At 33.8% G+C, this 12,950-nt stretch overlaps 1 protein-coding gene across 4 annotated transcripts; it reads left to right on the top strand.

Annotated features, from left to right (window-relative positions):
- The first annotated feature begins 1,764 nt into the window (after nt 1–1,764).
- On the top strand, nt 1,765–8,777 carry LOC148877896 (uncharacterized). 4 transcript variants are annotated; one of them, XM_088946160.1, is made up of 6 exons: nt 1,765–2,177; nt 2,498–2,739; nt 6,183–6,531; nt 6,628–6,750; nt 7,579–7,869; nt 8,217–8,777. In XM_088946160.1, exons 3-6 carry the CDS (start codon nt 6,268–6,270, stop codon nt 8,424–8,426), a joined length of 888 nt encoding a protein of 295 aa, XP_088802286.1. In that variant the 5' UTR covers nt 1,765–2,177; nt 2,498–2,739; nt 6,183–6,267; the 3' UTR covers nt 8,427–8,777. The 4 variants fall into 4 exon arrangements, with proteins under 4 accessions (XP_088802286.1, XP_088802293.1, XP_088802279.1 ...); XM_088946167.1 differs by lacking the exon at nt 1,765–2,177 and adding an exon at nt 3,701–3,929; XM_088946153.1 differs by lacking the exons at nt 1,765–2,177; nt 2,498–2,739 and adding an exon at nt 5,129–5,470.
- The last annotated feature ends 4,173 nt before the right edge of the window (nt 8,778–12,950 follow it).

Genomic DNA, 12,950 nt, shown 5'->3' on the forward strand with positions numbered 1-12,950 from the left:
TGATGTGGAAAGCATGGTGGAAAGGCAGAAAAACAAAAGATAAACTCCATTTCTTACAAGAGAGTGAGGAATTATGTCCTCTATGTAACTCTACCAAGGAAAACTGGAGACATTTATTTTTTCAATTCATTATGAAGGTTGTTTGCTTAAATGGCCAAATAGGTATTAATCCAGAAAACTTTCAGTCCCTGACCCTGAGGGCCTGTTCGTTTGCTTTGAAGTCTAACATTTGAAAGTGCAATAATTACATTAAGAGGTGTATTGGTATTGGTGAACTTTTCTTTCCTCTAAACTATGAATGTAGAGAATGTTCTTTTGAATTTTGAATTCTGAAAATTATCAAATATCTATTTTGACCCTATATATGAGAGTTTTTGTTTGTCTTTTTGGGGGTATCATTGAAAAAAAATTTGTATAATTGCTCTTTAAGAGATAAAGAGGAAACAAACAACCATTTTTCTCTTAAAGTTAAAAGATTACTCTTAAGAGATAAGAGTTAAGAGAAAACGAACAAGCCCTAAGCCAATTTGTTCTATCATGGAAGCAAAGTATCCTAAGTACTGCATAACCAAAAACTCTAAAGCCCAGTAATCTTAGTGGAAAAAGCATCATATTTGGACTTCTCTCAATAGGAAATAAATCGACAACAAAATGAAGTGAACATGGTCCAAGAAACTCAAATAAAGAGCTTGCATCGTTTGTCCCTTTAGGACAAAAATTTTTCTGTCCCATCCGATAGCAATGGAACACATTAGATATTCTTTTTTCACTTGAAATTACTGGAGCCAGACTATCGTTTAATTTGGATTCCAAGAGTCAATTGGATTTAATTAACCCGCCCAACCCCCTCCTCTCTCGTTCACTCATCTCTCTCTTACCCTCTTCTTCTTCTTCTTTTTTCGCTCTGCCACCTCTTCTTTCATTCAACAATTGCAGTTGCAGTCATAGTAAAAAAGTGATTACCATACTCATCTCCTGGCACGGTTATGGCGACTCTTAGGAAAAAGAAAGATAGAAGGATGGAGAGTGAGAAATCTGGGACTATTTGCTCTTTTATTTCTCCCTCTCCTCTCTTTCTTTTCATTGAGATGGATTTTGGGTTCACCTACAACTCGGTGATTTTTTTTTTGCCCTCTGAGTAGATAGAAGAACCATCAGAACGTCGACTGTAACTTGTTTATTTTTGCCAATAACCACAATTTTACTAGACTATACGAAAAGTGCAGTCATCAAAACGTTCCAGCAAATGCTTGGCAGTGACCTAAGGAGATACCCAAGCATGGGTTCCTCTGTTCTTCTCCCATTGAAGAACTTACAACAATCACCCATCAAAGTTGATGTTGTGGTATGTTGTGGCATGCCAAAAGGGTCCTGCATTCAAGTGACGAAAGGAAGCTTTGTTAGAGCCTTGAACACATGTGGGAGAATCAAAATTACCAATGCGTCGCCGAATTAGTCCATGGAGACAATGCCACTAGCAAGAGTCATGGGAGATTTGATTCTATTTCCTAATGGCTTTGTCATTATAATCAATGGTGCTTCATCTGGGACTGTCAGGTGGGAATTGGACCAATAACCAAGAACCAGTGTTCAAATCGATCATTTATAGACCAGATAACCCATCAAGGTCAAGGTTTGAAGTACAAAACCTGTCTGCCACACCGTGTATCTACCATTCTACTGCAATTCAGGATGGAGGAATTGCCGTTGGTGGTAGCAATACTTCTATATATTACAATTTCACTGGCATGATCCAACAAGAGGGGGGAGGAAGAGAGGATCAAATCAACCTTCCACAAGATTTTCCCCACAACGTCCCATAGCGCATTCCTGCTATGTATTGGGAACGTCTCCCGATGATAATACCAGAAATGATGATGTTATCATTGGGAGGTATTCCCAATACATGACGGAGATGTACTGTGGGACGTTGTGGGGGATAATTTTGTAGGGGACTGATTTGAACTCGAGGAAAAGGGGCCGTGGCCGTGTCTACTATTCTACTACAATCCTACTTCGGGATGGATGAATTCTTGTTGGTGGTAGCAACCCCACATGTTTACTACAGTTTCACCTATGTCATCAAATGTAAGTGGGAAGGAGGAAGGGCAACGGAAGAGAGAAAGAAGGGTTAGAGTCTGAGGGAGAAGGAATGAACCAGAGAGAGAGAGAGAGAGGTGGGTAATAAAATTAAAAGGAACTATGGAATCCGACCGTTATGTTTCAATTTGTTAAATTTAAGTTTCAAATGTAAAAGGTGATGTGACAGTTTTCTATTGGTGGGGATAGACAATGTGAGCTCTCAAATAAATGTTTAGATAAATTTTTTAAATTATTCTTATGGTTTATCTAATTGATTAAATGTATTTTTACTATTTGAAAATTGACTAAACTACGTTATCTCTTAATATTCAGTTAATGGTAAGATAAAAATACTATTTTACCCTTTTATTTTTTGTAATTTGTGTAAAAGGGTAATGTCAGCTGGGTTTTCCAGCAAACTCCTGATGTGCGAAGAGGGAGAACGAAGAGGAGAAAGGGGGTAGAGGAAGAAATCACCGCAGCTATTGGAAGTTGCAGCGACAACGGTGATTTTGGTAGAACCGTTTCTGAATGCTTCTTCTCAAGTTCCCTCTGTCTCAGTCTTACTCTTTAGTAGAGTGCTTGTTGCACTTGGAGGTGCTCCTTTTCTCGTCTGGGCAGAGCAAACGCCTATTGCCTCAACTTCTCCTTGACAAGGTAAAATCCCACTTCTTTGTTCCAATTCATATTTCTTTCAGTAGTGGCTGATGTGTTTTCTTTCCCGGTTCCCCCTGATTTTCTTTTTCCTCGTATGCATTTCCAAAGCCAACAACCCATTTGAACCCACATTAGATTCCCGCTATCAGCCTCTGTTGTTGCAATCAACAACGGAGATACCATGCCAAAAATCCCTTCACACCCACAGGGGCGCAACATAGCCTTCATCACAGTAAAAAACCCCTTCACACCATGCCGCTAGCTCGATATCATCCTTCCTGACGAGATCTACAACGTTGCCGTCCAGTTGCTTACCGGCTAAAGCCTTCCTCCGACAAAACCACTACTGTAAATTGGTGCTTAGTGGCTTTCCCGAAGAGCACTACGACAAGGAGTGGGATCTGATCATGCTCGATACAACAAGGGGATACTTCCTAGAGGTTCCGTAAATCGTCTTACAACTTCAGAGTTAATGGAAATGCACACAAGGAAAATCTTTTCAGAGAAATCTGACTATAAAATCCAAAATTGTGAATTACCACTAAAGCAGTGCTGGTTGTTGGGAGTTGTGTGTTGAGAGTTTTCATTGCAGATTGGTAGAGTGGAACTTCTAGGTTTTCATTAGCAGATTGGCAAAGAAAAACCGATTTTTCTTCAGAGGGTTAATCATCATTTTCTTCATCTTCCTCGGTTTGTCTTCACTTCCCAGATCCCTCTTACCCCTGTTTCATCCGGCCTCTTTCTCTCTCCATCGGCGATGTCTAGAGTTCCTCCGTCTTTCTCCGCCAGCAACCCCTTTTTTTCTGTTCATCTTCTTCCTACTCTCGGCATCGAACAATAGCAATGATTTTCTCCCCCTTCCAACCTCGTCTTTGTTTAAATCATTCCTTTCTTCTTGTTTTGTTTCCATTTGTGTGAGAAAAAGCTTAGGTTTATTTTGGTTATGCTGCAATTTTTCTAGATATCTCTCGCTCATACGTGCGGAAAGCTCCTTATAGGGCAGAGGAGGTTCTGTCTTGAATTACATTGTGTTTCGGTAATGGCATCGTGATCTTCAATTTCCTTTTGACGTGAGACGAATCCAATTGAGTTGGAACTTTGTCCTAAACAGATGAAGTAATCTTTGATATGAACCATAAGTAAATTCATCCGATAGCCTACTTCGACAATTCATTCCACTAGCGAGAATGGTATTCTTCCTCTTATTCAACATCTTTCAAGCACAACTGATCACTGCTTTGTTAAAGAATTCCATATTTGTGTGCAACCAGGAAGAGATGATGAATAGTGTTTTTTCTGTTATCTAAAAAAATGAATTCAGAATGAGGGAGGGGTAGCATTGGATTTTAAACTGATCAATTATTAAAAATAGTAAAGATAGCATTAGTCAAATTTTAAACAGTAAGAATATATTTAGTCAACTAACTAAACTATAAGGGTAGTTTAAGAAATTTACCCTAAATGTTTTTGTGGATAGGTCTTTTGATCCCATACTGAGAAATGCTGGAGCAAGAGATATATAATATCCACAACTACTAACAATTCTATCTTGTGGACAGAAAACAAAAGAATCAAGTCACCTTCCGGTTTGCAAGAGGAATGGTGGGCAATGATTCACGGACTCTCAACATCTCTGAAGTGGAAGAACAAGCCAACAGTTCTATTTTCCGACTCTCTTTTGATTGTAAATAGTCTATAAAACAAGTGATGGTTGCAGAATGGCAAGTAGTAGATCTAAAGGAAGCAAGCAAGAAACTTCTGAACCTTTTTGATAATATATATGTATTAAGCATATCCTCCGTAGGGAAGAAAACTATGTAGCTCACAACCTAGCTTATAATGCTTGTATAAGCTAGGAAATGAAGAGCTTCTCCCAATATAGTCTTCCAAAGAGCTTCCCCCAAGCTGTATGTTCTAGGAAATGAAGAAATACTTGAAATATCTTTAAATTTTAAGTTTTGCCAGATAGGAAGGATTGAAGGAGTGAGTCCGAATCTGGTTGGGAGGGGACATACCGGAATTATGACAGTATGGCCAATGGGCCTCTCTCTGGAATAGAGTTTTAATAGGCAGGAGACAAAATCATGTACACCGGGCTGGACTATGACACATGTATGTATTATGATACAAAAATAAAAGTAAAAGGACAAAATAATTAAGATTGACCGTATAAGGGCTATTTGGTATGCTATAGCTAAACTTAAACCCGACCATTTCCTGCCCAATATTCTTTACCCATACTCTATCCGTCATGAATTATAGGACATTATAGGTGATAAATTTAATAAATATTAAACATAAAATAATAAAAAATAGTTAAATTTCATGATATCTTCAACATAATTTTTTTATTATTTATTGTGCAATTTATGCACCATAATTTAACTGTATAATAATTCTTTGTAAGAAAATGGATTGGCTAGTGAGGTTTGGGATAGGTTGACAGATTATTTGATTTGTATTGGGTAAATAGTAAATAGCAAAGGTCATTCATTACATTTACTGATTTACATCGCGGAACAAGCTGCAAGCATTTATCTGGACTGAATTTTAATCATTTAATGAAAAATCAAGTGAGAAACTACCCTCTACCCATCTTATTCCTTAAGTGTCTCCTCTGCCCCCCTGTTTCTCTTCTTCGTCTCCAAACTCCAATCCCAGACGATATCACGAATTGACCGAATTTCCTGACCCTTCTCCTCCGATCGGCTGAAGGTTCCTCTGCAAGACTGTAAGTTCTCTTGTCTTACGCCAAAAATTGTCCATCTGAAACAAAATTCTTTCTCATCGCGGACTAAATAGCACTATTTAGTTAGCTCTATCAACTGCTTTTATGCTTCCTGCACTCTCTGCAGCTTGAAATGAACCCTAAATCATCGAACTTGAGTACGGTGTTCGATGTCAATTTCTTAGCAGGTTCCGTTCCATCTTTTGTTGATCTTGGCTTCTGTGTCCGGACTCAGGACTTGATCAGATCTTTCTCTATTTAAGTTTTACGATTCATGTTGCATCAATCTATACTTCCATCTTGCGGAGGGACTTCTCGTATCATATTGTTTAATAAAATTCTTGTCAAAATTCGGGAAATAGTTCAAAGTTATAGTTCGTCTAGCTTACAGATGCTTCTGTTTTGTGTAAATGGGATCCCGACATCATTTGTTAATTGATGAAAATAATATGACATAGGCATCTAAGTTGTTTATCTTGACTGCCTCTTCCATTAACTCTCAATTTAATTTTTTTTTCCTTTAAAGTCATTATCCCACCGTACGCATTTCATATTGGACTACCAACTTACCATGTTCTTCAAGTCCATTATATTCAATAGGTATAGTACCTGTATGCAGTGTTATTTGACTTAATAAATTCGGTTCTTTACATTATACTTCTATCCTTATTCTGCACACACATATGCAACTAAAATGTTTCATGATTTGGCTCAGGAGACATTTGTGACATCTCAAACTTTTAGTTCCTAAAGACTGAAGGAGCCTGGACACTATTTGTTTCTGAATTTTGATATAAATAATGGATATATCTACAATGAACCGTGGACAGCTCACTATTTTGGGATCTGCATTCTCTGTGATGCTTACAATGCATTTCACAGTTCAACTCCTATCACAGCACCTTTTCTACTGGAAGAACCCAAAGGAGCAAAAGGCCATAATAATCATCATTCTCATGGCCCCTATATATGCTATTGACTCCTTTGTTGGTTTATTGGATATTCGGGGAAGCAAGCCATTTTTTATGTTTTTGGATTCAATAAAGGAATGTTATGAGGCTCTGGTAATTCTTCTCGACTCGGTAGTAAGATAATTCCAGTTATGGCTTCGTTTGCTCATCATGTTACCACTACTAAGCTTCTTATGTTCTTACTTGCAGGTGATTGCTAAATTTCTGGCTTTGTTGTACAGTTACTTGAATATATCCATTAGTAAAAACATAGTTCCAGATGAAATCAAAGGAAGAGAAATTCACCATTCATTCCCAATGACTCTTTTCCAGGTGAGAAATTGTTTCTTTTTTAATGATTTTCTGCTGTTTCTTGATTATGAAAGCAGATGAAGTTAATACCATTCATCCTGGAGGTAATGGGATTCATTGAATAAACATTTGATTCATGGACATGGGTAAGGTTCAACTTGGGAAACATTTCGGGCTTTGTCATGGAGTGCAAGTGCTCCATTTCTAACCCATTTTAATTGTCAAAAGCCAGATATAAAAAGGTCACCAGATGGTTCTTCCAGAATAAGTTATTGACCAGACATAAAAAGCTCGTGATGTTGGCCAGAGGAGATAAATGGTTCTTGTGGTCTCTCTGATAATGATTTTTTTTTTTAATTTTGATAATTTTGAAAATCTTATTGTAGTCACATGTCTTGCTACTTCTGAACCCTATTGTTGCACCAGTATCCGAGCTAGGCTATCTTTAGATAATGTTGCATGATGTTCAGAATAAACTGTGTGGATTGTCTGGTTTTTTGGACTTTCCGAAAGTAGTGCCTTAGGAACCTTGTATTAGTTGGACATTGACAAAATTTGCTCTAGTTAAATCAATTTTCAGTTTCTTACGAGTCATGCTTTGTATTGGCCACCATATCAATCGTCTCAGCTAGGCCAAATCATGCAAATCTGTACCTACTATGAAAACTGGGAGCAGTCAGCCATTGAACAACAGAGCTTTTTGATACTTTTGCTATTAAAGTATGGGTTTTGGAATCTATACATCTTGTTAAGACCCCATAAACCCCAGCTGTAGACCTGTTAATGAAGTCAACCTGTTGGGGTGGGGGCTATGTATATATGTTTCACACATGTTTCTTCTACTTGCAGCCACGCACTGTTCGACTGAACCACCAGACATTGAAGCTTCTCAAATACTGGACTTGGCAATTTGTCATCATCCGGCCTGTGTGCTCTGTCTTAATGATAGCACTTCAACTTCTGGGCCTGTACACCAATTGGGTCAGCTGGACATTCACCATCATTCTCAACATTTCAGTTTCACTAGCTTTGTATTCTCTTGTGGTCTTTTACCATGTCTTTGGGAAGGAGCTGGAACCACACAGGCCTCTTGCCAAATTCTTGTGCATAAAAGGGATAGTTTTCTTTTGCTTTTGGCAGGTATTCTTTTCATCCATGCCCTTACTGTTAATCTTAAGCTTAACTAGCCAATCAAGAAACACTGAAGCACTTAAATGCATACTGGAACCTACTGTTGCATATACCACATAGAAGATCTCCTAAAGACACCCAGATGGTAGGGTGGGAGAGGGGGGGGTCCCACATTTGTATGGATTGAATGTCTGTGCATGTGTGCTGTACAGCTGAATGTATGGTCATATGGTGTGTACTGGGTGTAATGGCTTTATATTTCCACTTAGTATATCCCTCCTTTATTATTCTTATGCAAATCAAGTGGCCTTATGTTCCATTTGTATTTACAAATGCTTGTCCTTGCATGTTTGCAGGGAGTTGCACTTGAGATACTTGCTGCAATGGGAATCATTAAATCTAATCACTTCTGGTTAGATGTAGAACAAATTGAGGAAGCCTTGCAAAATGTCTTAGTCTGTCTTGAGATGATTATATTTTCAGTTTTCCAGCAGTATGCATACCCCGTCACACCTTACAGTGGAGACGTGGCATCAAAGCTTCTATCAGATAAGAAGAATGAATGACATAAGAGAGGTGCAACTGCAGGCAGGCAGGCAATTAATTTTCATGCAATAGTAAGCTTAAGAGATCTTGGCTTCTGTCAATATTGCTGGAGGCTTGGTGATTTATGAATATCTTCCATTTTATTGAACTAAACATGCTCATTTGGAATCTCATCCGTATTTTCACCTCCATAGATCCCCAGTACAAGTTTTTAGTTAATAACAAAATCTAAATATAGCTCATCAAAATGCTGTTGTAGCCTTATTACAGTAATTTCCAATTAGTTCTGTAACTAATCAGTTGTGGTACACTCTTATTTCTACCATCAGTTCTGCAACTTCTATAGAATACAGTACTGGAGATTGGAGTAATCTAAGCCCAAAAGAAAGGTGCACCATTTACATTGGTCTTTGCATACTAGAGGCTTCAGCCCAGCGCATTCAATTGGCTGCACTTTAGGGGTCCTCTGTTACTGTCACCGAATTGGATACTGGACGCATTTACTCTATCTCGCACACCAGAATGTGGAGTAGATCAGGCTATTGTAACCTCTCATTTGATCAAACCTCGTTTGGATTGATTTCTATATCCGTAATTAGAGGTTGACTACAGTAATGATAATAAAAATAGAAAAAAAAAAACATTTTAGTGAATGAGTAAATCGTATTAATGACCCAACAAATGGAGAAAACACAAAACGCAGAACATGGCCCGAGAAAAAACAGCAAAAGGGTTGGGTGTTTGGAGTCTAAAGAAAAAATAGATGGGGAAATGTTACAAATAGCAGTATCAAATGTAAATACTAATATTTGCTGAGGGTAAAATTGTAATTTCAATTTATGATAGTATCAATTTTTATCATCTAATCCTTGTCCCAATTATATGTGGTCAGTTATATGAATCGTGCTATGTCATACTGATATGCTTTGGAAATGCATAGATATGGATGAAAGATATGAAAATACATGAATATCCTAGGAAAATAATACAAATTTTGTAAATACATCAATGACACTTATTTTAAAAGCCAAAATAGCCACAAATAAAGCATAAATCTATATTACTTTAAAAAGTACGAATAGCTTCAAGAATATTTTTGAATTTTCTAAAGACAAAACTTACCCCTCTATATTTAAATTTATTGATAAAAAATGAGGGCAAATAGGGTAGTTGGTTATTGATATTAAATGATTTAAATAGAGGTAATTTTAAGATATCCAATGCATTCAATTCTCTCTCATTAAATCCAATATTTAAGGTATAAATTTGCATTCATCTTCATTGAATCATATATTTAAGGTTTTTTTGTTTTTTTCTCATCATTAAATTCTATAATTAAATCCATACATAATAAATTAATAATTTTAATAATATAAAAACTTATACTTTTAAATTTACCTGCAAAAACATAGTGTTTTCATCTAGGTGGTGGCAAGAAATTAAACCATTTGGGTCCAAGAACCAATTCATGTTGTCACAATTAAATAATAAAATTCAAAAATATATAAAATGCAAAAAAACATAAAAAAAAATGGGAACGTTTTTAACATAATATATTTGACATATTAAACAATAATCAATATAATAAACAATGTTTTAAAAACTGAGCCTGAGGCCGATCCTCTTTTGACTTCGGGTCACCAATTCAATTATCATGGTCAAACGAGTCAAAACCGCTCTACGTCAACACTATACGTTTGTGTATGTAAAAATACATATTTTATCAATAAATAATATAATTATGTTTTACATATATTTTATAATTATGTTTTATGGCATATACTATATGTATTATGTTACATTTATTTATGTTTTTTAATTTGAATCTTAATTATTTATTTATAAAAATATTAAAATTATAATTTGGGGCCAAAAAAGGGGGGGTTTTGCGAAAATAGCAAGGCAAGGAAGCTAAGGTCCTTGTGATATATAGATCTTGAAAATTTACTAAAAAAATGATAACCCTAATCAGACATCGAAGTGCAAAGTTATGGTTTTCAAAAGTTTGCACATAATTAAGTATGCAACTTGTAACCTGGTTATTAGGTCGAATGAGGCAATGGTTGAACCACTAGGGTTAGATAGTTTTTAAATTGAAAGGGGGAGTTTCAACAAAACTAAACTCAGGATCAAGGCCGAGTGATGGTTTGAACGGTTCAATTGGCCAAGTGAACAATAGGTTGAAAACATTAATGAGAAATAAGAAATGCATTTTATTAATGATGGAAATGAAATGTAAAATTTAAAACCAATTGGAAGTCAAAATATTTTCCTATTATCTCTCATTAAATCTCATATCTAAGGTATATTCTCTTGTTAAATCCTATATTTAAGATATATTTTTCTCATTATTAAATTCAACTAATTAAATTCACAACATTAATTTTAATAATATAAAAACAAATATTATGAAAAATAATTTGAAAACAAAATCATTTTCTTCCCTCTTGGTGGGGGTAAGTAATTCAACCATTTGGGGTCAAATACATTAATAAATAATGTCATAATTAAATAATAAAAATAAAATAAATAATACAAAAAATAAAAAGAATTGGGCATGTCACTAATATTGTATATTCATTATATTGAACAAAAAATAAGTATGAAATGTAAGAAGCATTTTTATAAAAGATGAAAATGGAATGTCAAGATTAAAATCAACCTAGAAATGAAATGATGTCATAATCAAATAATAAAATTTTTAAAAATAAAAAATACAAAGAATCACAAAAAGTAAATGTTATACATAAGATATAATGTTATATATTTATAAAAAATAAAATATTGGGTACATGTACAATATTATACATTCATTAAATTGAACAAAATTAAATATTATATATAAGATATAATTTTATCAATAATGGAAATGTAATGCAAAATTTAATGTCAACCTAGAAATCTAACTTTTTTTTTTAGGCCGTGGGTTAGTGGTTTAGGTCAAATGGATTAATTCGATGATATGATAGTTAAATAATAAATATTTAAAAAGTAATAAAAAAGTACAACTAATTAAAAAAATATATACAAAATTATATATTAATTATGTCAAACAAAAATTAAGTGTGGTAAGTAAAAACCATTTATATAATGTATATGAAATATATAATTTAAAATTGATCCGAAAGCAAAGCTATTTTCTTATCTAAATGATGGATCAATGGTCCAGCTTTTCAAAGAAATTCATGATGTTATAGTTGAATAAAAAATATTTAAAAAAGGTTGAACACAAAAAATAAAAAAAAAAAGTACAGAGTTTTGTTAAAGACATTTTGAAGCATATCCACTATTTATAATCATTATATTAAATAAAAATAATTGCTAAAATAAAATTTATTCTTATTTAAGAAAAAAATAGAAACAAAATTTAGTAGTGTAATAATAATAATAATAATAATAATAATAATAATAATAATAATAATAATAAGCAGTTAAAAGACAACATAATAATAACAATATAAACTCATATATTTTAAAAGTGGCTAAAAAACAAAAACATTCTTTACCCAAGTGATGGCTAAGGCAATTCAACCATTCAAATCAAATTGATAAACCTATGAGGTTATAGTTAGGTAATAAAATTTTTTAAATAGAAATAAATATAGAAAACTACAAAAATGTAGAAAAATTAGACACATTTATGATACTCTTATTAATCAAATTAAAAAAATAAGTGTAATAAAAAGAATTATTATTATTGATAATGAAAATGAAATACATACTTTAGAACCGACCAAATTGAAATTATTTTACTATTTGATACAATTCAATGGTTCAAATCTTAGGTCAAATGTATTAACATTTAATGTCATATATAAATAATAAAAATTAATAAAATATAAAAATACATAAATTTTGCAAAAAAAAAAAGGAAGATGTATAATAACTAATTATCATATTAAACAAAAAGTAAGTGTGACATACCAAAATTATTTTTACACATAAATATAAAACAAATATAGAAAAAATTGAAGACATTTATAATTCTATATTTACACTACTAAGTTTTTTTTACTAAAATTACCCTCAATTTCTTTATTTAAGAAAGGGTATAAAAGTCATTTTATTTCAACTTTAATGGCTATTAAAATGCCCATGATTGTGTATTTAATATATCTCTAATAGTAAGGGTTGAAAATGTAATTTCAATTATTACTTTTCACCTCATTTAATCCTCCTCTCATTAAGGGGGTGTTCCGTAGTGTGGATGAGAAATTGGTGGGAGTGGACTGGTCCACACCACACTTTATGGCAGGGACCAATCCACACCATACCATAATCTACAGTTGTTCTAAACTGTGGACAGACTATGTAGACTGGACCAGTCCACACCCACAGTGTTAGGCGTCATTATCACACTTTTTGGTTCAAGGTATCTCATATGCATTTTATGAATGATCTATACAGTCGATCATAAATGTCTAGTTTTTGCATTTTATATGATAAATATATTGAAAAATGACATTGATAAATTAATATTAATTTTAATAAAAATGATAGTAAAATAATAAAAAAATAAAAAATATTTTAAAAGTAAAAAAAAC

Source organism: Nelumbo lutea, chromosome 1 (genome assembly GCF_056320005.1).
Source record: "Nelumbo lutea isolate HS-2025 chromosome 1, American lotus-T2T, whole genome shotgun sequence".
NCBI classification, from domain to species: domain Eukaryota; kingdom Viridiplantae; phylum Streptophyta; class Magnoliopsida; order Proteales; family Nelumbonaceae; genus Nelumbo; species Nelumbo lutea.

Coding starts and splice junctions, on each gene's coding strand:
- LOC148877896 (XM_088946160.1), top strand. CDS start 6,268: ATGGATATATCTACAATGAACCGTGGACAGCTCACTATTTTGGGATCT. Junction 6,532..6,627: donor AGGAATGTTATGAGGCTCTG/GTAATTCTTCTC, acceptor TCTTACTTGCAG/GTGATTGCTAAATTTCTGGC. Junction 6,751..7,578: donor TCCCAATGACTCTTTTCCAG/GTGAGAAATTGT, acceptor TTCTACTTGCAG/CCACGCACTGTTCGACTGAA.